The 24975-nt window shown below is 48.3% G+C and overlaps 1 protein-coding gene across 8 annotated transcripts in view; it reads left to right on the top strand.

Moving 5' to 3' along the window:
- fmnl1a (formin-like 1a) overlaps window positions 1–24975 on the top strand; it is a 354814-nt gene that overhangs the window by 317727 nt on the left and 12112 nt on the right. For 7 of the 8 annotated variants that reach the window (XM_038778444.1, XM_038778448.1, XM_038778447.1 and 4 more), the window contains 4 exons: window positions 127–290; window positions 1721–1822; window positions 5151–5240; window positions 8784–8907. In XM_038778444.1, coding sequence (XP_038634372.1) covers window positions 127–290; window positions 1721–1822; window positions 5151–5240; window positions 8784–8907 — 480 coding nt within the window. Of the gene's footprint in view, window positions 1–126; window positions 291–1720; window positions 1823–5150; window positions 5241–8783; window positions 8908–10264; window positions 10378–24975 lie in introns of all 8 variants that reach the window. The other variant, XR_005458128.1, reaches the window with a different exon arrangement.

Raw genomic sequence — 24975 nt, 5'->3', positions numbered from 1 at the left:
TCGAGGAATCAATCTGCTTCTGTAACTATTTTTAGGCATAACAAGTTATCATGCTATAACCAGTTTTGTTGGTTAAAATGTGCCTGAGTTTCTCATTGAGGTTTTCAACTTGCTCCTCTATCGCAGTGTCACTGGAGAATGTCATACAAGACGTGCGGTCGTTACAACAGGGGATGGAACTCATCCAGAAGGCATTCATGGTCACAGACACCAGTCTACTCCTGAAAGAATTCCTGGGCAGCAACAGGGAGAAAGTGGACAAGTTACAGAAGGATAGCAAAACCGCACAGGTGGATGTTGTGTTCTGTGACATAAGCATTGTAATGATGTACACAAAACATATAGTTGTTTAATTGGAAAGATGATTTATTAACAAACGCGTGGAAAAGATAACTAACAAACTATAATACAAACGGTGGCTACTAAATGAATTAATTTAATTCTTCTGGAGCTACTCTAAGTGTGACTATCTTCATGTATGACTTAGTACCAACTGGCGGGTGTCTCGCATCACGTGATCGATCTATAGCGCCACCTACTGGTCGGAGGTCATAACTATAACTATGTGCACTGATGGACAAGTAGATACATTGATGTGTACATGCATATCACCACAGTGGGTAGCAACAAAGCTCGCTCATCAAACCTCGTTCAGTGCCCTGGTTAATGTAGCGCTGAACTGTGCACATCAGCAATGTCTCAGCGTCACCCCATTAGTCACTGTTGAGTTAACTGATTTTAACCATGGCATGGGATGTGACTGTCAGTTTAGATGCCCAGAGGTGCACAAGGGAAATAAATCAGCCCAAGATGGAAAGATACTGGAATGAGGACATGGATAGCTGTTAGGCCTCTCTGAAAGTCCCGCCACAATTGTCACAATCTTCGTTCATACAAATTTGTCATCCTTTAAGCTTACGTTTGACGTAGAAATTATAAATTGTCTTTGAGATCATCGTGAATTCCTTTGAGCCAATCGGCTTCTGTGGATGGAATTTAATCTAGCAATGGAGGCCTTTGAGGACAGCCTACCATATTAGGAGCCTCTGAGGCTCTTAAGTGGTCAACTGCGGCCTTCCCGGAATTGAGCAGTCTCCCACCTTACCCCATCCCCCAGCACCTCAGAGAGCCCCTGGCCAATCAGCCAGCAGCTCTCCATTGCAGACAGCATCACCAGGAGCGGTGATAACTGCCAGCTATGCACCCTACAGAGATCCAGGGCCAGCAAGGGGCTACAGGTAAGTAAGGATGGGACTGAGGTTGAGACTGAAGGGTCATTGGTTGACACGTGGTGCGGTGGGGTCGAAAAATAAGGCAGTGGTTGGCTCTCAGCCTTCCTGATGCTGAGACCCTCAGACAGACACTGAGTGCTTGACACCTGTGCTCCCTTGGGATCCCGCAAGCAACACAACAGGGTTTGTTTTTCGGGTTACCTATATTGTGACTTCCCCACCCACTGCTGGTTGAACACCAGCAGCAATGGGATGAGGCACATAAGTGGGCATTAATTTCCCTTGTCCTTTTAGGTGGTGGATGTCGTAGGTTTGGGAATTGCTAGGATTTCAATGGAAACCAAGGAAATTTAGGGAGGCTTTGTTTACCCTAAAGTCCCAGTGGAAGCGTTAACTAAGGACTTACCTTTGTTCTAGTTTAATGTTGATCGTTGCCATTCTAACTGCTGATTTGGACTCACCTTTGCGTGCACTGTTTCCTTCCACAGGAAGCTTACCAGTCTGCTGTTGAGTACTTTGGTGAAGATATCAAGACAATGCCTCCATCCATGTTCTTCCCATCCTTTTTGAGGTTCATCAAGGCTTACAAGGTAGAGAATGGAACACTGAACAATCTGTTTACTCTTGGCGTACTAGATTGAGTTGTGTTGACTTTAATGGGTACCGTGAATAATTTCTTTCATTCCTGTGGATCGATACCGGTAAACCTCACCGTTGTTTTAAGGAAGCTTCATTTAAAGCAAAATTCGATGGCTAAACATTTCTTAATCTATAGTAATCTCTGAATAAATGTTGACTTTATTATCATTTTACAGTCTGTGGGCAGGTTTTCTCATTTCTTACTCTCTTCTGAACAACGAGAGTGGATTGTTTGGTGGAGATAATGGTGAACCATTAACTGTTCCAAACTTCCAAACTCCAGTTAGGAAGAGTTAAATCCAGTTAGATTTCTAGAACAACTTGGCAAATAAGATGGGCTTCTCAGCCAAAGAGTAAGGAGACAGGGAATAAATTAGCAACCAGGAGTATTTAAGATTAAGGTTAACATAGCGGCAATATTACTGGACTAGTAATCCAGAGGCCTGGACTAATGCTCTGGAGAGCTATGTTCAAATCCCATTCGAGCAGCTGAAGAAATTTAAATTAATGAACAAATCTGGAGTTAAATATTTGGTCCAGTGGTAATAATCATGAGACTTAATCAATTGCTCCATCTGATTCGCTAATCACCTCAGGGAAGGAAATCTGCCATCCTTACCCTGTCTGGACTACGTGTGACTCCAGACCCACAACAGTGGGGGTTGACTGTTAACTGCCCTCCGAAATGGCCCGGTGAGCTGCTTATTTGTAGGGAGCTCATCATCACCACCTCAAAGGTAATTAGGAATGGACAATAAATGCTCGCCTTAACAACACCTGCATCTCAGGAATGAACTTAAAACAAATACATGACTGAGCTCCAGAATCATTTGGGTGAAGTTCTTGAGATGTAAAGGATAAAGGAATGTCTTGAGAAGGTAGATTTAATCTATTGGGGAAATGAATGATGGACTTCTTGAACAAAATATCAATGTTGTGTTCCAACAAGTGTTTAGATTCTGTCATTAATTGTGAAATGTCTGATCCTTGGGAAGTCAGCCTTAAGTTCAGCCACCTTTATGAGTAGCTTTCATTGACACTGCAGTCAGCCATTGAACAGGAGGTTCCTGGCAAAGACCTTAGTCCTTATAAGGAAGGGAATAATTGGTAGGATCCAGTGAAACCATGCAGAAACAGTGGTGTTTAAAATTCTCCTTGCACTTTATGGTTGGATAAATGGTGCCTCTGCTATTTAAAAACAAACTGTGTCTACATTCAAGTGAATTGTAAAAGCAGTTTAATGATTTTGCTGTGCTAAAATTGTTCTCCACCCAACTAGCTCAGGTGTGATCCACTTGCTACAGTTCAGCTCACACTAGATAGGTCACAACCTTGAATTCCAGTTTGTTCAGAGTCCGTTTATCTTGGCTTATGCAACAATTGAATGTGATGGTTTTGGTTTTTGGTCCCTCTGGACCAGGGCAGTGAGCAACTTTACCAGATCACCAGCCTTGTTGGCTAGTACGTGCAGTTGAAGGTAGTACAGAGTTCGCTTATGCTGATGGCCTCTTTGTGCAACTGGGAAACATATTAGATGCCCAATGTCAAGACTTGGTCAAGAAGAACTACCACTTGGGTCAGGTTACCATTGATGGTGGATGTGTACCCCAGCATCAGTCACCCCCCTCATGACAGTAAGAGATTTATTTGCTAGCACGGGCTGGTTATAGGATGAAAACTTTAACATACATTGTATTGTAAATTTCTTGCATGGTTTCAATAAATAATTTATTTTGAAGTTGTAAACCCACTTTAAAGTAACTATAAAGTTCAGCGATGTTTTCCCTTGGTAGGGGATAAATTAGCAACCAGGAGAGGTCACATTACATGCCAAGTATAGGCCCAAACACTCATTTTGACGCCGAGAGAATGGGTTTGTCCTGGGTGGGATCACATGCCATGATCTGTGGTAAATAAACAGAAACTGTTTCCAATCACGGGTCGGGTGATAACCAAAGGGGACAGACGTACGATAATTTGGCCAGAGGACCAGAGGGGAGGGGCTGAAAATCAGTTTTCACCCAACGAGTTGTCGTGATCTGGAACTACCTGCCCGAAAGTGTGACAGGAGCTGATTTAACAGCACAAAACAAAAGCAAAATAGTGTAGGTGCTGGAAATCTAAAATAAACACAGGACGTGTTGAGCATAGGGGGAGACGATGGTATAATGGTATTGTCACTAGACTAGTAGTAATAGATGCGTGGAGAATGAAAATGGTTGTCAGTAGATTTTGTAAAGAACAACCTCAGTAGATTTATGGCAATAATCGGCGACATGGTGGCACAGTGGTTAGCACTGCTGCCTCACCGCACCAGGGACCTTGGTTCGATTCCGGCCTTGGGTCACTGTCTGTGCGGAGTCTGCACATCCTCCCTGTGTGTGTGTGGGTTTCCTTCGGGTGCTCCGGTTTCCTCCCACAGTCCAAAGATGTGCCAGTTAGGTGGATTGGCTATATCTTTTTATTAAAACAGTAAAAATATATACAAGGCCAAACGGTATAAACACTAATTTTGTGTTGGAGAAACAGGGTACCCTCCCCTCAGTACCAATGTACGGGGAGGGGGGGGGGGGTGGATTCTCTGATTATTAAAACAGTTCATAGCGCAGTTGTACAAAAAACAAACGGTACAAGCACTAAACTTTGTGCTGGAGAGACCAGATGCCCTCGCCTCTGTACTAACAGAAGGGAAAGGAAGGGGGTGGTGGGTAGGGAGGGAGTGGGGGTGTTGGTGGAGGGGGGCCCAATATGGCACTGCCTGAACTATCAATGGAGGCAGAAAAACAAAAGAACCTTCAATTATGATGTGCCAGATTCTGGGAGTCCCCCAGAGGGGGTGAGGGGCAACACAGTGCCAAACACATGTGAGCTTTGCACCCCACTGCAGAGAGCCTCATGTACACCCTGTGCACCCGACACTGGGCGGCTGACAGCCTTCGGACAGTCGCCCTCTGGGCCTGAATCCTCCACCACACTGAGTGCGGCGGGCTACAAGGGCCCACCAACCAACCCAGGGGCTGCCTTGATCCCACCACTGGGATCCTTGACAGGCGGGATCTTCTCAGGCTCCTCCCGGGTCCCGGGCCATGCTAAATTGCCCCTTAGTGTCTAAGGATGTGCAGGTTAGGTTACGGGGTTATGGGGATAATGGGGTAGAAGTGGGTAGAGTGCTCAATTGAAGGGTCGGTGCCGACTCAATGGGGCAAATGGCCTCCTTCTGCACTGTAGGGATTCTATGATTCTAATTGATGTTTATCTTTGTTTGTGAATCATTCTCAGCAAGCTGAGCAGGAAAACGAATTCCGAAAGAAGCAAGAGACAATGACTGTTAAAAACTCCCCCTCCAAAACAGAGCAGCCAGATGGAAAGGTGAGTTCGCTGACCTGCATCGGATTTGTTTTTACTGTTTTTTTTTCAGCTGTTAGGGAAACGTTTGCTGAAAGATAATTATTTCAGTTGAACAAGAACACACTCATTCTAAATATTAATAACATTGAAGGAAGGGCTCAACTTGGGATCAAAAGAGCTGTTGATGGGGCTGTTGGTCTGTTTCCCAGCAACTGATTTGACTAGCTGAGATAGAGGCCTACCTGCCTCTCCATTCAAGGCCCAGGAAGCCAGCAAAGAAATGGAAGAAATGTAAACCTAAATTGGCATCCGATTCTTGAAATTCTCCTCAGGGCTTCCCAATATGGTGTGAATGAAACTGCTGAGTCAATCTATGAAGGATTGAAGCCAGGATTCCATGTTCTATTGCCCATCTGAATACAGCACCAGTCAGCACCGGCTCACTGCTAATTTTGTACCACGTGATTGAATCTTAAAATATATTTTGTTTAACACATGGGTGCTGATGCCAACATTGAGAGGACCTGCTTAGTGCAACTACTGGGATGTGATGCTTTTAAGGGAGCTGGAAGCTGAGAACATCCCTCCACACAGCAATCTCCTTAATAACCAAGGGAGGATTACTGTGATTGAAGCATCATCAAGGAAAATTGTTTGGACTGATTAGAGGGTGCAATGGAGCTGGAGGTTGCTATGACAACCCATAATGATAGCAGAACACAGCCCTATGTCCACAGTATATCAATGGGGCAAAATCAAGATCCTTTTACTGTTGGGGGCCATTAAAGCAAGATTGCGAGTGAAAGCATTAACACCCCAGTGAACAACAGGGTTAGCAGAGCAATGTCAGACTCGCCTCCCACATCATGTCCACAGCCCAGAACCGGTATTGTCAAGTACCTGACAATCTATTTGTCCAGCTCTGAAGGACACAGTATTATAAGAATAAACCACTAAAACATATCGGCAGTAGCATTACTAAAACAGTACAAGTTGTCACAATTCAGATATCACTTAATTTTAGATGTTGAAATCTAGTAGGTAGAAATTAGTCTGTACTTGACCCAGAGAAATATGCACTTGGATGGCTAAGCCCAAGGCTGACCCTAAATTATGCCACCAGCCTATGTTCATACCTGTTGTGGAGCACTTCTATTCCTCCTGCCCTCTCTGTTTTTTTTCTGCAAAGGTGTGAGGCAGAATTTTCCCAAAGTTGCACAGAATGCTGGATCAGGCAAGGAAAGCTGAATGAAACTCCTCGGGAGCGATTCTCCGAGCCCCGCGCCGGTCCAGAGCCTGTGGGGAGGAGGAGAGAAGGGGGCTCCTTCACGGGGGGGGGGACTCTGAAGGTGTCTGGCCCACGTATGGGGCCCACCAATCAGTGGGCCGGCCTCTTCTCCCCCCCCCAAGCCTACTATCCGCCATGGCCAGCGCCTGAACACCGACCTCATGTTGGGCCGAGGCCGGCGCGCGTAAGAAGTGCACCACGTACGCGTAGGGTGGCGTGGCTCAACTGCGCATGCACGGGTTGGCGCAGCGTCCATTTGGCGCCGCGTACGGAGGCTGGAGCGGCATGAACCGCTCCAGCGCCGTGCTGACCCCCTGTGGCGGCCAGAATAGGTCGTGCCAGGGCCCTATTCACGCCGTTGTGAAACACGACGGCGCGAACACTTGCCCGCCATATCGGAGAATCGCCCCCTACAGTTTCACAGATGTCATTTTTTTTAATGGCACTCTGTGCAATTTATAACTGCTGACGAGGATCACACAGCCAGCTTGGGGGGCGGGGCCAGGGGATTCTGAGACCTTTTTAAATGGTGCCAGATCCCTAAGTAATGTATAAGACCCCTCCCCGCACAATGGAGGAGGGTGCCCACCGCCACCCCCCCTCACCCCAGAATTAGGGCACTCCCCCTCAGGCATCAGGGAAGCCCCCCGCACCACCAATGACAGCATCGGAGCCCCAACTTCCCTCTTCCTCAAGCGGTCACTGGGGCTCTCTCCCCCCACCACACATAAGGCCTCCACTCCCACTGGAAAAAGTTCACCCCCCCCCCCTTCCAGAGCCCCATTGGCAGTGCCCTGTAGTACTGCCAGGAGTCAACTCTGCGTGCAATGCCCAGCATCGTTCATGAGCTCCCAGGGCCTCCAGGCATTTTGATGCTCCCGGCATGGTCTTCACGACAGGTTTTCACTTTTGAAAACCAGTAGTGATTCCCGCTAGCATGAAGTCACACGCCAGGATATGTTGTGGACGGAGGTTAGAGTCATAGAGTCATAGATGTTTACAGCATGGACACAGGCCCTTTGGCCCAGCTTGTCCATGCCGCCCAGTTTCTATCACTGAGCTAGTCCCACTTGCCCGCATTTGGCCTGTATCCCTCTATACCCACCCTGCCCATGTAACTATCTAACTGTTAAAGGAAAATATTGTACCCGCCTCTACCACTGCCTCTGGCAGCTCATTCCAGATGCTCACCACCCTCTATGTGAAGAAATTTCCCCTCTGGTCTCTTTTGTATCTCTCCCCTCTCACCTTAAACCTTTGTTCTCTAGTTCTAGACTCCTCTACTTTTGGGAAAAGTTGTTGACTATCTATCTTACCTATGCCCTTCATTATTTTATAAAGCTCTATAAGATCAGTCGTAAGCCTCCTACACTCCAGGGAAAAACATCCCAGCGTATCCAACCTCTCCTTATAGCTCAGACCATTAAGTCCTGGTAGGCCCCTCGTAAATCTCTTCTGCACTCTTTCTAGTTGAACAATATTGTGGCATTAAGCCGTTTGATTACATTAAAATGTATTCAAATTCATGGAAATCTGGTTCACCCCCTCATTGGGCATGAACCTGATCATGTCACCGGTCTCCTCGGAGTGAAGGGTGTGCAGGGAAGATCTCACCGGGAGAGGCCTTCTTGCAACATTTAGCGGCCATCACAGGATTAACACCTGTTGCAAACGGGGCCACTGGATCTCGTTCAACATTTCTATCCTTAGATCCCCAGAGTGTTGTACTCCTGATAGCCAGTTAGTGAAGGGAAATAAACAGAGGCCATATTTACTGGGAATAGATTTAATTGCACAAATAAATGTTAGTGATTTATGTCTCCTGACTCCACATTATCGCAGTGAGTTCAATAACCATTCAATCAATGTCCTCCACCTGTGTGTACTTAATCTCAATTGACACAGGGTTTCCTGACTGACAACTTGAATAATTCACCCAGTGTTTATTTAACTGCAGGGATCTCAATTCGTCCCTGTACGAATTCAGTATTTATTTAACAGTTTCTAGCTACAAAATAACAAAGCACACAGCGTGATATGATCATCTTGACCGGAAAACAGCATGTCCCAAATCTTAGACTTCCTGTGGTTCTGCTCACACTGTTGGTATATCATGTATGAACACACCAAGGAATGATTTAAATGGGAAGCTCAAGTGCTATTTTTTTTTAAAGGTGATTCAAGATCATTTTCAGTTTCATAAATTATTTTTCTTTCTGATGATACTAACTCACATTTCACAGCAGCGGTAAGTGAACTGTCATCTTTTTCTCTAGCCCCTTCCCACTAAGAATAAGGTCCCTCACATGGATCTAATGGCCGAGCTGAAGAAGAAGCAGCAGGGGAAAGAGAGGATGGTGTACGAGGGCAAGGATGGAGCAATTGAGGATATTATCACAGGTAATTCACCAGGAGAGAATGTCACACACGACTGTCCCATACACACACAGCATAGCAGAAGGAAGAATGAACAAAACTCAGTAGCCTAAAATAGGTGATGAGTGACACCCCTGCACCTGCCCCCAAAGCAAACAGATATTGAGTCCTCGTGTAGGCTGTCAGGTTACTCCTGTTCGAGATATGATCTAGAAGGTGGAGCTGTGATGGAGTAGAGGTGCAGATCAACCTCGATCTAACGGAGTGGCAGAGATATGGCGGAGTTGGGCTCAAGGAGACTAAGTGGCACTCCTCCTCCAGCTACAGTGTGATTGAGTATACGGTAAAGGTGTCGTCACTGGCTATAAAACCGCCTCTTTCCAACCAGTGGCAGCAAATTTTGGAGGAGGAAACACTCATCGCCTCAAATTGGCCATGGGTTGGAAAAGAAGTTGAAGAAAGATACGTGGTTGATTTTACATTTGGGCGTAAAGTAAAACCAAGTGCAGTACAGAAAAATTATAATGTATAATTTGTTTTAAAAAAAAAAGGTTGGAGGTCAAGGAAGAAACAAAAGGTAAAATGATGTTTCACACATTTAGCTGTATTATAGTAATCGCATGATTGCTGAAGCGTGGACAGCTCTGCAAATGTAATCTTTCAGAGTCAGAATATGTAAACCAAGATGCCCAGCCTATTTCCCAGCTATCTGAGGATTCAGAAAATCAATTCTTAAATGTCAAACCATTCATGTAAAGGGAATTTCAGCCATTGTTACAAATTTTGAATTAAGTCCAAGGTCACTCGCATCCAAACTTCTCTAAAGTTGTGTTGATTTTAATTAACACTGCTGCATGGGTTGTTCATGAGGTGAATAATCAACCAAACATGATTCTGTTGTCTCACAACGGCTATCGTGATCTTGTTCAAATGTTTGGCAGGTGGAGCATGCTAAAGCAACATTCCCATTGTTTTTGAAAGACTTCTAATATCACAAAATATTTCTCATTTCAAATTTTGGGGGTAAGAAAAAGTATGACTCCTCCTCAGGAAGCGTTAAAATGTTCAGTTGAAAACTGCCTCTGTAACTCTCAATCCTTTTGCTCTTCTCTATTTTCCCTCCTTGTCACCCATTTTACTGTCCCTTTTTCTTTTTCTGTTGCTTATCTCTTGCCCACTCTGTCGCCTGCGTCTTGCCCTTTTGCTACTTCCATCACATTCTCTTCTGGTTTTTTTTAACTTGTTCTTTATTTCCTTCATCCTTGCTTCTCTCTCTCTCTTTCCCTTTTTTGTCACCTCACTCTCCATTCCTCTGTCTCTCTCTCTCTCCCTCCCTCTCACACTCTGTGTATGCCATTCTTCCTGACTGGATTCTGGACAGCACTGAAGACTGTCCCCTTCACTGCGCGGACTGCCAAACGCTCTTCTCGACTCTTCTACGATGCCTCGTTTAATGATGAAAGTCCACCTTAGCAAGCTCTGCACCTTCTCTAGGTAAATGACCTCTAATATCAATGTTGCATGCGTTAGCATTCGAGCAGGGGACGTCATTATTCATTAGCACAATCCTACGTATAGGTTTGAGCAAAACGCATTGTAGGCAGTATTATGGTCAATGTAGCGAATCTATATAAAATCGCACTTGCACTCTTCAGATGGTTTAATAGGATAAATGCACACCACCTAAACTGCGAACGTAGAAAATTGGATGGTGCAATGTTAATGTGAAATTACTTTCTCCAATTAATAGACAATGCAAGCGTTACAATTTCAGACAAAGGTAATCTCATATGAATTGTATAAGGGCTTCTCTGCCAAAATTGCACAGCAGATTTTCAAGCTTTCTGTCATGAACGGAATAGATATTGACCTATAAACCTTGCAAATCTGACCAAAAACGGGAGTCAACTTATACGTCGAGTATATGTTCACCGGGGGACTTCCGGTGGCGACATGTAGGAGGAGGTCACACATTGGGTGGCTCCTGCCAGAGCCCTCGGTTTTTGGTCTTTTTGACCCGCTTTCTGGGGAGAATTTGTTTGGAAACCTTTCCCGATCGAAAGTTGGTAATGAGAGGATGTCCAAATATCAAAAGAAGAATTATTTGAAGAAAGGTGTGAGCGCTAGCCTGCCGGCAGGATCGAGTTCAATGAAGAATGCTCTAGGAGGAAAGATGGCAGAGATGAGCTCTCCGGGTGGGGCTGCTCTGGTACCAATGGAAGCGCTGGCGGAAGTGATGTTTACTGAATTTGAGAAGCAGTTTAGCAAGCGCTTCGAGCGGCAAGGGAGGGACATGTCGGTGGCCGCGATACGGGAGGCGATTGGAAAGAAGTCGGAGACGGTACAGGAGCATGGTGAGGTGCTGAACAATACAGCACAAGAATAGACTCTTTAGCCCTCCGAGCCTGTACCGGACATGATACCACCCTTGGCCAAAACCCTCAGCACTTCCTAGTGCCGTATCCCTTTATACCCATCCTATCCATTTGTCAAGATGCCTTTTGAATGCCGTTAATGTATCTACTTCCACAAACTCCCCTGGCAACGCATTCCAGGCACTCACCACCCTCTGTGTAAAAAAACCTGCCTCGCACATCTCTTCTAAACTTTGCCCCAGGGCTTTAAACCTATCTGCCCGCTGCTGACTGACCCCTCCACACTGGGAAAGAGTTCTTGTCCATCCACTCTATCCATGCCCCTCATAATCTTGTAGACCTCGATCAGATCACCCCTCAACCTCCATTGTTCTCATGGAAACAGTCCGAATCTATTCAGCCTCTCCCCATAGCTAACACCCTCCAGACCAGGCAACATCCTCTGCACCCTCTCCAAAGCCTCCACATCCTTCTGGTAATGTGGAGACCGGAATTGTGCACAATATTCCAAGTACAGCCTTACCTCTATACAACTGTAGCATGACTTGCCAGTTTTGAAACTCGATGTCCCGCCCACTGAAGGCAAGCATTCCGTTATCTTTCTTGACTACCTTGTCCATTTGTGTTGCCACTTTCAAAGATCTGTGGACCTGCACGCCCAGATCCCTCTGACTTTCAGAAGGGGGTGGAGGCATCTCTCTCAAGGCACAGTAACCAGCTCACTTCTTTGGAAGCTGAGTGGTTGAAAGTGGAGGACAGTAACAAGGGTCTGAGAGCAAAAGTTGAGGTCCTGGAAAACCTCAACTTGCGGATCGTGGGGCTGCCTGAAAGTTTGGAGGGCCCGAGGCCAACAGAGTACTTTTTGACAATGTTTGGGAAGCTGCTGGGGGAGGAGGTAGGACCCTTGCCTTTTTAGCTGGATCCGGCCTACTGGTCGCTCCGATTCAAGTCACAGACTAACGAGCCACCAAGAGCTGTGATAGTTTGCTTTCACAGCTACGAGATGAAGTAAGAGGTGCTGCGATTGGCCAAACAGAACCATGAGGTGAGGTGGGAAGGCAGGTATTCGGAAATACGAAGGTGTATACCAAGGCGGAGGCATTCATGAAGGCAGAGGGTCTTGGCTGAACTGAGAATGGTGTTTTGGGGATTTTTGCGGGTGTGGTGGAGAGCTATGGGTTTAGTGTTTTCTTTGTTGGATTGGGGACCTGTGTGGTAGTATGACTAGGGGTATTACGGTACCTTAGAAGTGAGCTGCTATTGGTGCAGAGGACTCGCTGCCCATTGGCCCGGGTAAGTCATGTGCCTCTCAGCTAATTGGCTGAGAGGTAGGTAGCTCTGCCTACAAGGCAGGATATAAGAACCCATGCTTCCCGGCAGTCGACCATTCTTCTGTACGTCTGCTGCCGGGCACACATCTTGTGCATTAAAGCCTTTTGTTTGGATCACATCTTCGTCTCATGTCCAATTGATGGTGCATCACCCTGCTAGCATACTGTAGTTTACTGGAGTAAATGGGAGTGAGGTGGGGGGAGGGGCTGCAGCCTGCTGATCCAGTTAGTGCAGGTTTCAGTGTTCCTAGGAGCTGTGAATGGTGGGGGTGATGGAGATCGGGGAGATAAGAGTAATTTCAAGAAGAAATGGCGGGCATTTATGTGGTAAGGAAGGGGGGGGGAGGAGTAGTCTGCTGAATGGGGCTTGTTTTTTACTCCATCTGATGGGTGGAGCCAGGTGCCATCTTGGGTGGGGACCACCAGTTGGGGAACATTGAGGGGATGGGTGCCTTACCTGTAGGGGTGCTGGCTGATCCAAGAAGGAGGGGGGAGGGGAAGGAATGAGACCCTGGTTAGGATGCTGCCGTGGAAAGTGCGGGTAAAGCGGACAAGAGTTTTTGCTCATTTGAAGAGGTGGAGGGCCGATGTGATGTGGTTGCAGGAGACTCAGTTGCAGATGAAGGTTCAGGCAAGGCTTCCTAAGGGCTGGGTAAGTCATTCCATTCGTGTTTCTGACTGTAGTGCCTGAGGGGTGACAATCCTGATCAATAAAACAGCCCAGTTCCAGGTGCAGAAGGTAGTGACGAATCAAGGGGGCAGATGGGTAATGGTTTTGGGAGTGTTGGAAGGTAGGTTGGTAGTTTTGGTGAATGTGTATGCTCCAAATTGGGATGATGTAGATATTATGAAGAGGGTGGTGGCGACTATCTCGGATTTAGACACCCATCAGTTGAGCCTGGATGGGGGTTTAAATATGGTCTCAGATCCAGAGGTGGACAGTTCCAGGTTGAAGTCATTGAACCCTTCGGGAGTGGCAGCATTTACGAGAGATGGGAGGGGTGGACTCATGGAGGTTGCTGTACCCAAGGGGCAAAGAGTTCTCTTTCTTCTCGTCCATGCACAGAGTCTATTCACGCACAAGTTTTTTTTGTTGTGGGGAAGTCGCTGTTGCCGGGGGTGAGGAGCGCAGAATAACCTGGCTCCAAATTGTAATTTTGGATCATGCACCGCACCTGGAATATGTGGTGCTGGAGAGGGGAGCAGCCCAACAGTCAGCCCGGAGCTTAGATGTGTGGTGGTTAGCAGATTTGGGGTTTTGTGTGAGCGTGGCAAGTGCAATTGATGAGTATGTTGGGTTTAATAGGAATCAGGAGGTCTTGCCATCCGTGTTATGGGAGATGTTGAAGGCGGTGGTGCGAGGAGTGATAATTGCATATAAGTTGCACTTGGATAGGGAGGTCAGGGAGAAATGTGAGCGGTTGGTGGATGAAATTCCAGAGGTACATAGTAAATAATCAGCGGATCCTACCCTAGAGTTACTGGCTAGAAGGAAGATGTTACAGATGCAGTTTAATCTGGCAACAGCGGATAAGGTGGTGTGCCAGTTGCGGCACGCAAAGGGAGTGATGTGCAAATATGCGGAAAAGGCCGGCCGCCTGTTGGCTGGCCAGTTGAGGCAGAAGGCACCATCCGAGAGAGTGTTCTGGTGTGGGACATGGGAGGTGGGCTGGTGGCTGTAGCAAAGAAGGTTCATGGGGCGTTCGAGTTAAATTAGGCAGGATGTCGAAGAAGGTGCCGATTTGTGGCAATCATGTTTGAGCTGGCGAGACTGGATGCCAGGTTTCGAAGCTGGAAGGGGCAGGGGGGTTGAGGGAATGGGGGACTTGTTTCTGGAGAGGTGGTTCGCAAGCCTAGAAGAACTATCAGAGAAGTTTGGGTTTTCACCAGAGGAAGGCTTTGGATATCTTCATGTGAGGGGATTTTAAGAGGACAGTTTTCTCGTCACTTCCGGAAGTGGCACCATCCTCACTTTTGGAAAGGATGTTGACATTTGCAAGAATGGAAGAGAGGAGTATCTCAGGAATTTATGGGTGGATAATGGCGAGGGATGTTGCATCCCTGGAGGGGATTATGGCCACCTGGGAGGAGGATTTGGGGGTGGAATTGGAAGAGTGGGTCTGGTGTGAGGCCTTGCGAAGGGTGAATGCCACTTCTTCAAGTGCGAGACTGGGATTGATACAGCTGAAGGTGGTACATAGGGTGTACTTAACGAGGGCTGAGTTGAGTCGGATGTTTGAGGAGGTGGAAGATAAGTGGAGTGTTATTGGAGGGACCCAGCAAACCATATGTATATGTTCTGGGCATGTGCCAAGCTGATGAAATTTTGGGTCTCCTTCTTCAGCGCTATGGCGGAGATTTTACAGATGGATTTGGAGCCCAGTTCCCTCGTGGCCATATTTGGAGTGCCAGACTTGTTGGAAATGCAGACTGGAGCGGGGGAGATGTCTTAGCCTTCACCACGTTGATCGCTCGCAGGCGGGTTCTGTTGGAGTGGAGGTCAGCTTCTCCATCCAATGCCTCGGTGTGGTTGGGGGATATCATGGAGTTTTCGGTGTGGTTGGGGCATCTCATGGAGTTGTTACATCTTATGAAAATTAAATGTATGTTAAGGGGTTCAATTTAGGGGCTCCACAAAAGATGGCACCCTTTTATTGTGTTCTTTAAAGGGCTAGTCACCTCGCTGTTGTTTTTGGTGGGTTGTTTTGTTTTATGGTTTGTTTTTGTATTCATGAAATGAATTAAATGAATGAAAATGAAAATCGCTTATTGTCACGAGTAGGCTTCAAATGAAGTTACTGTGAAAAGCCCCTAGTCGCCACATTCCGGCGCCTGTTCGGGGAGGCTGTTACGGGAATCGAACCGTGCTGCTGGCTTGCCTTGGTCTGCTGTCAAAGCCAGCGATTAGCCCTGTGAGCTAAACAGCCCCTTATTCATTCATTAATAAATGATCAATAAAAATATTTTTTTGAAAAGAGTATGGGTGGGATTGTCTAGCCAGACGCTGAAATTGGGATTGGCGATTGGGCAGAGAACAACTTCCGATGCCAGAATCGGGGCAGGCGCCAGTTTGACACCTGTTCGCGATGCTCTGCCCCCTCCAAATCGGCGTCATCGGGATTCACGCCACGCGCAGTCGCAAGGCCATTGCCGCATCTTCAGCCTGCCCACCCATGATGCTCCGCCAACGGCGTGGCCCATGTGTGGTCTCAGCGGTCGGGAACCCAGGGTGCCGGCTGCACACAGTGTCCAGCGCCGCCACACTCGTCTGGAATCTGTGCCATTGGCCAGGGGGCTTCTGCTAGGGCTGGGTGAGCGGTGGGGCTGTGAGGTTGGGGTGGGCGGGTTAGGGTTCCAGCATGGCCGAGACAAGTTTTCTGGCACGACCGGTTCAGGCCGTCAGCCCTGTGCATGCGCGGCCCGACCCTCTGACCGTAATCCGCTTGGTTCACGTGGCGCCAACGCTAGCCGCTCATCGGTACCGGAATCGGAGAGTGGTTTGCTCTGGTTTTCCTGTCGAGAACCACCCACGGATTCTCCGTTGGAGCTGGCCCTTAGCCCCTGGAACGGAGAATTCCGCCCTATATGTTCACCAGGCAGAGTCTGCTCTGTGTGAATGTGACTCAAACTCCCGCGCACCTTTGCAACATAACCCCTATCACCTGCTTGATCCTTTGCCCCCAGTTATGAGATACCCATCAATAACAATCCATTTGTGGGGAGAGAAATTGAGACTGACTACAGATGCGAGTATAGCATGTTGCAAGCAAAAAGGGGATTTGGCTTATACACTATAATGTATGAAAAAACATGACAATTGGGATGGTGAAAAAATGTGATAATCTTATACGCCAGGTCGACTTATACATCACAATCTATGGTATTTGGCCTCAATGATTCCTCTGTACTGAAGGTCATGACCTTGAGAACCTATTTGGTGTCAGCTTTTGCTTTGGTAAGGGACGAGTTTGCATCTAATTGGCTGTTGAGGGATTGGTGATCAGCAAGATTTTCCAACAGTTGTACAAAACTGAACTTGGTCGAGAAACGATTCCTGGTTTGCATTGATCCCAGTGTACATGGAGGGAAAGATCTGATGCACTACTCAGGAAATGGGGGGGGGGGGGGGGGGGGGGGGTGTGTATCAGATTGGCTGAGCACTCTCCGGGTCTCCTGGATGGAAGGCCCAGGCTGTGTACCAGCGGATCCTCCTCCCTCCGGGTGCTCGAACGGCCCTGGGTTACTCCATTGAATGGACGGTGGGTGTGACCGTTTGATGGCTTTTGTCTCCCAGACGCTTGCTGCGGTCGAAAGAAAATATGCCCAGATCGAAAAATAAGGTCAGATGGTCGTATTTGGTGTAAAGCGATACCATTAATACGTCTATGGCCGCCATTCTTTTATCATCGGCGATCACACAAGCCATTGCTAGGCCTCTTCCGTGAAGACAAGGCGATCCTGCCAATTGCGTCTGCAAGGGTTCAGTGCTAGGCTCTGTTATTAACTGCTTACGAATACTCTTTCGAGAACCGCCCAAGGACCCAGATTGCGCATGCTAATGCATTGAGCCGTATTCCCCTGCAGATCGAATCCATGAACCCTCCTACGGCGGACAAAGTGATTGCTGTCCAGAATTTCATGGACTCCTTGCACGTCACTGCCTTGTGTGCTTGTGACTGGATGCAAGCCGACCATGTGCTCACTACAGTGTTATACAGTGGGCAGCACCAGCAGCTACCAGCAAAGTTGAAGGATTTCTCCTCAAAATTGTCAAAGTTAACCGTGGAGGACAGCATCCTCCTGTGGGGCACAAGGGTTGTTGTCCCGGCGAAGGAAAAGCTGCCGTACTGAAGGACCTTCACAACACACATCTCTGAGTGTCCAAAATGAAGATGTCGGTGAGAAGCTACGTCTGGTGGCCATGATCGGACAAAGACATCGAGACGTTGGCCCAGCAGTGCTCCATTAGGGGCTGGTTTAGCACAGGTCTGAAGCATTGGCTTTTAAAGCAGACCAAGGCAGGCCAGCAGCCCGGTTCAATTCCCGTACCAGTCTCCCCAAACAGGCGGCAGAACATGGCGACTAGGGGCTTTTCACAGTAACTTCATTTGAAGCCTACTTGTGACAATAAGCGATTTTGATTTCATTTTCATCTGTCCGAGCACCAGAAGCTGCCCGTGGCTATATCCCTACACCCTTGGGAGTGCCCGGGTGTCCTTGGGCCCGCGTGCAAGCTGATTTCACCGGTCCTTTCTTGGGTTTGATGTTTCCCATTCTGGTTGATGCCCAGTCAAAGTGGCTGGAGGTTAACAAGATAGCGGTGAACACCTCCCTGGCGACCATCGAGCGATTGCACATTTCTTTTTCCACCCGGGGAATCCCAGATGTACTCGTGACCGATCACGGGGCCTCTTTCACGAATGAAGAGTTTGCCGCTTTTGTGAAGAGAAACATGATTCCTCACATCCACAACGCCCCATACCATCCAGCAATGAATGGCTTGACAGAGATGGCCATGCTGACGGTTAAGAAGGCCTCAAGAAACAGACATCCGACTGAATGGACACAAGACTGGCAAGGCGTTTATTCTTGTACAGGACCATGCCACACGCAGTAATGGGGGTATCCCCCGCTGCGATGCTAATGGGTCGTAGACTTCGCACACCGACTGAAAAAAACATCTGGATAACATTAGCTCACTGTGGTTGCTCCTTCGTGAAGTGCCTCAGAAGAAGCCAGCCCTGGATCCTCTGGCTCCATTGCTGAACCAGTCTGTTGTGACACCTCCAGTCTCTCTCGACACCTACATGCCTGACGTTGTGTCATCTGGATTGGATTTATTTATTGTCACGTGTACAAAGGTACAGTGAAAAGTATTTTTCTGCGAGCAGCACGACAGATCATTAAGTACACGAAAAGAAAAGGAAATAAAAGAAAATGCATAATAGGCAACACAAGGTACACAATCTGACTACATAACACCGGCATCAGGTGAATCATACAGGAATGTAGTGTTAATCAGGTCAGTCCACAAGAGGGTCGTTTAGGAGTCTGGTAACAGCGAGGAAGAAGCTGTTTGTGAGTCTGTCCGTGCGTGTTCTCAGACTTTTGTATCCCCTGCCCGATGGAAGAAGTTGGAAGGGTGAGTAAGCTGAGTGGGATGAGTCTTTGATTATGCTGCCCGCTTTCCCCAGGCCGCGGGAGGTGTAGATGGGGTCAGTGGATGGGAGGCAGGTGATGGACTGGGCTGTTTTCACGACTCTCTGAAGTTTCTTGCAGCCTTGGGCTGAGCAGTTGCATACCAGGCTGTGATGCAGCCAGATAGGATGCTTTCTATGGTGCATCTGTACAATTTGGTGAGAGTTAATGTGGACATGCCGAATTTCCTTAGTTTCCTGAGGAAGTATAGGCGCTGTTGTGCTTTCTTGGTGGTAGCGTCGATGTGGGTGCACCAGGAGAGATTTTTGGAGATGTGTACCCCAAGGAATTTGGCAGGAGTGTGTACAGTGTTTTGCTTTCTGAAGTCAATGACCAGCCCTTTCGTTTTGCTGGCATTGAGGGATAAATTGTTGTCACTGCTTCACTCCACTAGGTTCTCAATCTCCCTCATGTATTGTGACTCATCATTATTCGTGATCTGGCCCACTATGGTCGTATCATCAGCAAACTTGTAGATGGAGCTAGAAAAAAATTTTGCCACTACAAAATTTAGTAGGGGGCTAAGTACACTGCCTTGTGGGGCCCCGGTTTTGAGGACTATTGTGGAGAAGGTGTTGTTATTTATTCTTACTGATTGTGGTCTGTGGGTTAGAAAGTCGAGAATCCAGTTGCAGAGTGAGGAGCCAAGTCCTAGGTTCTGGAGCTTTGATATGAGCTTGGCTGGGATTATGGTGTTCAAGGCGGAGCTGTAGTCAATAAATAAGTCTGATGTAGGAGTCCTTGTCTAGATGCTCTAGGGATGAGTGTAAGGCCAGTGAGATGGTGTCTGCTGTGGACCAATTGCGGAGGTTTGCAAATTGCAGTGGATCAAGGCGTTCTGCGAGTATGGAGGTGATGCGCTTCATGACCAATCTCTCGAAGCATTTCATTGCGATGGTAGTCACTAAGGCACGTTGCCAGGTTCTTCTTTGGCACCGGTATGATAGTAGTCTTCTTGAAGCAGGTGGGGACCTCGAAGCGGAATAGGGACAGGTTAGAGATGTCCGCAAACACATCTGCCAGCTGGTCCGCGCAGGCTGTGAGTGCACGACCAGGGATCCCGTACGGACCCATCGCCTACTGAGGGTTCACTTTCAGGAAAGCCGATCTGACTTCGGAAGCTATGCTGGTGGATATGGGTGTGTCTGACTCCGAGATGGAGACACTGACCTCGGAGATCTCGGATGCTGACTCCCTAGTTCAGCTGCCTCCTGATAATCGTCCGCCATGTTGTTCCTGCTGCCGATGATGTTCACCGGCGGTACATGCCGACTGATGCAGCACATCAGGTCCATGAGGACTTTGCAAAGAGACTCCAATATCCTCCGCCTGTTCCTCCTTCATTGCTTCACGCTCATTGTGGAGGAGCGATATAATATCCCACACCGGAGCTATGGGGTGGGAATGCTTGTCTTCCCCATGTTCCTTGCAGAGTACGAGCTGTCCTGCTAGGGTATGGTATCTCAATTGCCCAGTATATATAAGATCAGCCAGGAAGGACCGACCAAGCAGGAACCCGGACGGGGTCTAACGGGAAGTGTATTAATATATATATTACTTGTAAATAGAACTTGGTCCTAATTTTTACTTGGTCCGGCTCCGGTGTCCTATTGAAGAACCCTAGCAAAGTTAAAGTCAGTTGGAACCAGGGGAACCAGCACTTCCCTGGTTGGCGTCATACTGAGTGCAAAGGAAGATGGTTGTGAATGTTGGAGGCCAATCATCTTCTCAGAGCAGTTTACTCGGCCTAACCATCTTCAGCTGCTTCATCACCTACCTTCCATAATGAGGTCAGATGTGCAGTTGTTTGTTGCTGATTGGACAATGTTCAGTTTAATTTGCAACTTTTACTAAAGCATGCGTGTACACATCAAGAACCAAGGGCGGGATTCTCCGACCCTCGTGGAATTGTCGGGGGGCGGCGTGAATCCCGCCCCCACCGGCTGCCAAATTTTCCTGCGCCGGTTTTTCAGCGGGGGCAGGAATCGTGTTGCGTCGGGGACCATTGGCAGCAGCCCCCCCCCCCCCGGCTATTCTCCGGCCCGCGATGGGCCGAGTGGCCACCCGTTTCCGGCCGTTCCCACCGGCGTAAATCACAACAGGTCCTTACCGGCAGGACCTGGCTCCACGGACGGACTGCACACGCTGGCGCACCCGCGCATACGCCAACCCGCGCCTGCCGGCGGAGGCCCTTCGGCGTGGCTGGCGCGATGCCAAACACTCCGGCGCCGGCCTAGTGCCCGATGCCGGAGTGGTTCATGCCACTCATTGGCGCCAGAGTGGCCCACCCCACCGGTTTGCGGAGAATCCCGCCCCAGGCAACATTCAGGCTTGGGCAATATGTGGCAAGTAAGATTTGTGTGAGACATATGCCAGGCAATTACCATCTCCAACAAGAGACTCTTGTCATTCAATAATATCACTATTGTCGCAGCACCCACCATCAATATCTTGGAGGGAGTGTTACCATTGATAAGAAACTGAACTGGGCCAGCCATCTAAACTGTGGCTGCAAGAGCAGCTCAGAGGTTGGGAATTCTCCAGCGAGTAACTCACCTTATGACTCCCAAGGCCCTTCCATAGTCTACAAGTCAGTTGTGTGGTGGAATACTCCCTGCTTGCCTGTCTGAGTGCAGCTCCAACATCCGTCAAGAAGCTTGATGCCATCAAAGACAAAATAGCTCATTCTTTAACATTCAGCCCTTTCAGCACTGACGCACCTTTGGGGAGGTAGGAGGTGAGTTACCCGCTAGAGGGTGGGTGTGTGTGAGGGTGAGTGAGTGTGAGGGAGTGAGTATGAGGATGGGTGAGGGAGGGTGAGTAAGGGTGGCTGATTCTGTGAGGGTGAATGAGGGTGAGTGTGTGAGAGTGATTGTGAAGGTGGGTGAGTGGGTGAGTGAGAGCGGGTGGGTGAGTGTGAGGGTGAGTGGGTAGCTGTGAGGGCGTGGGTGAATGTGTGGGGGTTAGTTACTGAGTCAGTGTGAGGGGAGTTGGTGGCGTGTGAGGGCAGGTGGGTGAATGTGAAGGTGAGTGGGTGAGTGAGGGTGGGTCAATATGTGAGGGTGTATGGGTAATTCTGAGGGTGCATGGGTGAGCGAGTGAGCGTGAGGGTAGGTGGGTGTGTGAGTGTAGGATGGTGAGTGGTGAATGAGTGTGAGGGCGGATGAGTGAATGTGAGGGTGGGTGAGTGAGGGTATTTTAAGTGTGGGTGGGTGAGTGAAGATGAGCAAATGAATGTGTGCATGTCCACATGTACTGGTCTTGCCAGTGTAAAAAGCTGTTACTGAAACCCTTATCCATGCCTTTGTTCCCTTGCGACTAACTATTCCAGTGTTCATGTAACCAGTTTCTCATTTCCCACCCTCAGTAAACTTGCAATCATTTCAAACTCTGCTGCCCGTATTGGAACTTGCACCAAGACTTCTGATTTTTTTTTCTAATTCATTCCTGGGATGTAAGTGTTGCCGGTAAAGCCAGCATTTGTTGGCCATCCCTAATTACCTCTCAGAAGGTGCTGGTGTGAGACACCATCTTGAACTGCAGTCCATGTGTAGGTAAATTCTCCAAGTAGTTTGGACAGGTGTGATCCAGGTCTTTGACCCCGTGCTCACTGACCTGCATTGGCTCGAGTCCGGCAATGCCTCATTTAAAAAATTCTTATCATCCCATCACCTTGCCCCTGCTCACTTCTGTAATCTGCTCCAACCGTGCTAACTTCCCAAAATCTCCTGTAATTCTGGTTGTGCATTCCCTTTTATAATCGCTCCATCACTGCCAATTGTGCTTTGAGCTTCATGGACTGTAAGGTCTGGAATACACCTGGCAGCACCAACCCCACCCCACTAATCATCACCCCCTCTCTCCTCTCATCTCTGTGAAGACATTCCTCAAAACCTACCTCTTCAGTCAAGCTTTTGGTGGTGTGTCTGGATATCTCCTGATGTGATTCAGTATCTGTTGTAACCCTCGTGGATGTCACTGCATCAGGACTGTCAGATTCCCCGTGACCTCCACTAAATACAAGTTGCCCCGGTAACAAGGGTGTGTGTTTTCCCCTGAACAGGAGATTAGCTCACTCGTATAAAAACCTCGATCTGGGTGCAGATCGAGGATGGAGATCCTTCAGAGAGTGGATATCTTGTATATCGTAAATAAACCTAACCTCTGTTTTCTACCTGCTTCGTCAATGCGTGCTATTTTAATGGGTTCTACACTGGCGACGAGGATCGGATTTGCCGTGCCGTCCTTGGCCCCACCTCCACATCGATTTTGGGAGACCATTCTAGGGAGCGATATTCCTCATTGTCGTAGATGCCCATTCAAAGTGGCTGGAGGTCCATAAAATACAAAGTGCGACAGCTCGAGCCACCATCGACAGGCTGCGGCAATCTTAGCTCACATGGGATACCGGGGGTGTTGGTCTCGGACAATGGGGCAGCTTTCACGAGTGTGGAATTTGGGGCATTCATGACCATAAACGGTGCACAATACAACACGTAGATATCGCCCCGTACCATCCATCATCGAATGGGTTAGCGGAGTGTGCAGTCCAGACATTCAAAGGCAGAATGAGAAAGCGGACCTCGAGGTCCTGAGAGACTTCCATTTTTGCTACCGGGCAACACCGCACTCCACAGTACTGTCTCTCGGCCGAGTTACTGATAGGCTGCCGCCTTCATACGCATTTGACTTTAGTTCTTCCGGACATTGGCAGGAAAATTCGCCAGGGCCAGGATAGAATCGAGGTTGACATAGGCTGGCGTACACCTTTGCGCACCTTCACTGCATCCATAGAATAGAATCTATAGAGTTCCTACAGTGCCGAAAGAGGCCATTCGGCCCATCGAGTCTGCAACGACCCTTCGAACGAGCACTCTACCCATATTCATTCACCCAACCACCCCTCCCTACCCCCTAACCTTCCCTGCACATCCCCAGACATTAAGGGGCAATTTATAGTGGCCAATTCACCTTACCTGCACATCTTTGTCGGGAGTTTTCAAACTCAGTGTCGCAGCGCTCGGTTGCGGTGTTCTTGATTGTGGGAGGAATTCCCAATGGCCGTGACCAGCTTTTAAAAATGCCGGCCGCAACGGCTTTTAAGATTGCTGACCATCCCGCGCATTCGAACCGATCAAGCAGTGCGCAGGCGGAGTGGATCGCCTCCTCCTGAAGTCAGCGCACTTCCAGGGCCAATTTGTTTCAGCAAACATCAGAGTCCTCCCACCAAAAGCAGTGACAGAGTGGAGATCACACACCCCATACCCTGATGTCATGTGTTCTGGGCGCGCGACACATTCCTCCATTTTGCAGAACCAGCAGTGCTGGTGTGAACTCCAGGGCCTCGACTGAACAACCCCATGACGTAAAAGCTGAAAACAGGAACAAAGCAGCATAAAGACTATTACGGAATATTAATTGTTCCACTGCAAATCAGGATTCAAAGTTCACGTGTGTTATATGCGGGGAAGCACTGGCCAATGAAAGTTTAAAACCCTCAAAACATGAAAAACATTTGAAGGCTAAACATGGCGAGTTCAAGGACAAACCTCTTTATTTTTTTCAACGGATGCAGTGAGATCTTAAATAATCAGCTTAAGTCATTATCAGAAATGTAACATTGAATAATAAAGCAAGTGGCATCATGAGGACCAAGCAGGCTTATCTGTCATATTAAAGTTAAGTGAAAATGGCGGGTCGCGAAGGTCAACCGCGTAGGTTGCAAAGGTCCGGCCGTCGTGGGTCGTGAAGATCGGCCGGTGAGTAAAAATGGGTCCCGGGCCAAAAGAGTTTGAAAAAGACTGCTGTCGGAGACCCTGGTGTACGTCCGCAACTTTGGTGAAGGCGCCACATGGATCCCGGGTGTCATGTTTGCCCAGACAGGACTTATCAAGTGAAGGTACAGGGGTGCGAATCGAACTGGTGCATGGGTCACCTCCGTGAGTGTATCTCTGAGATGTTATATCCGATTCTGGAGGTTCCGGACCCAAACCGCCCCCAGCTTGAGTTGCCACATCCGCCCCAGTTGCTGCAGTTGGCCGCGACCACTTCTGCCTTGGAGAAGCCAGTTTCAGACATCGAGGATGCCGAGATGCCAGATGAGGTCCCGCTGAACTCCGATTCCGAGACTGGCATGGACATATTGCCAATGCCGAAGCCAGTTGTTTCGCCGCCTACAGCTGCCTTTG

This window comes from Scyliorhinus canicula, chromosome 19 (assembly GCF_902713615.1).
Source record: "Scyliorhinus canicula chromosome 19, sScyCan1.1, whole genome shotgun sequence".
NCBI lineage: Eukaryota > Metazoa > Chordata > Chondrichthyes > Carcharhiniformes > Scyliorhinidae > Scyliorhinus > Scyliorhinus canicula.
Note: the sequence above shows the minus strand (reverse complement) of the source record. Positions and strands in the feature narration are given on the sequence as shown.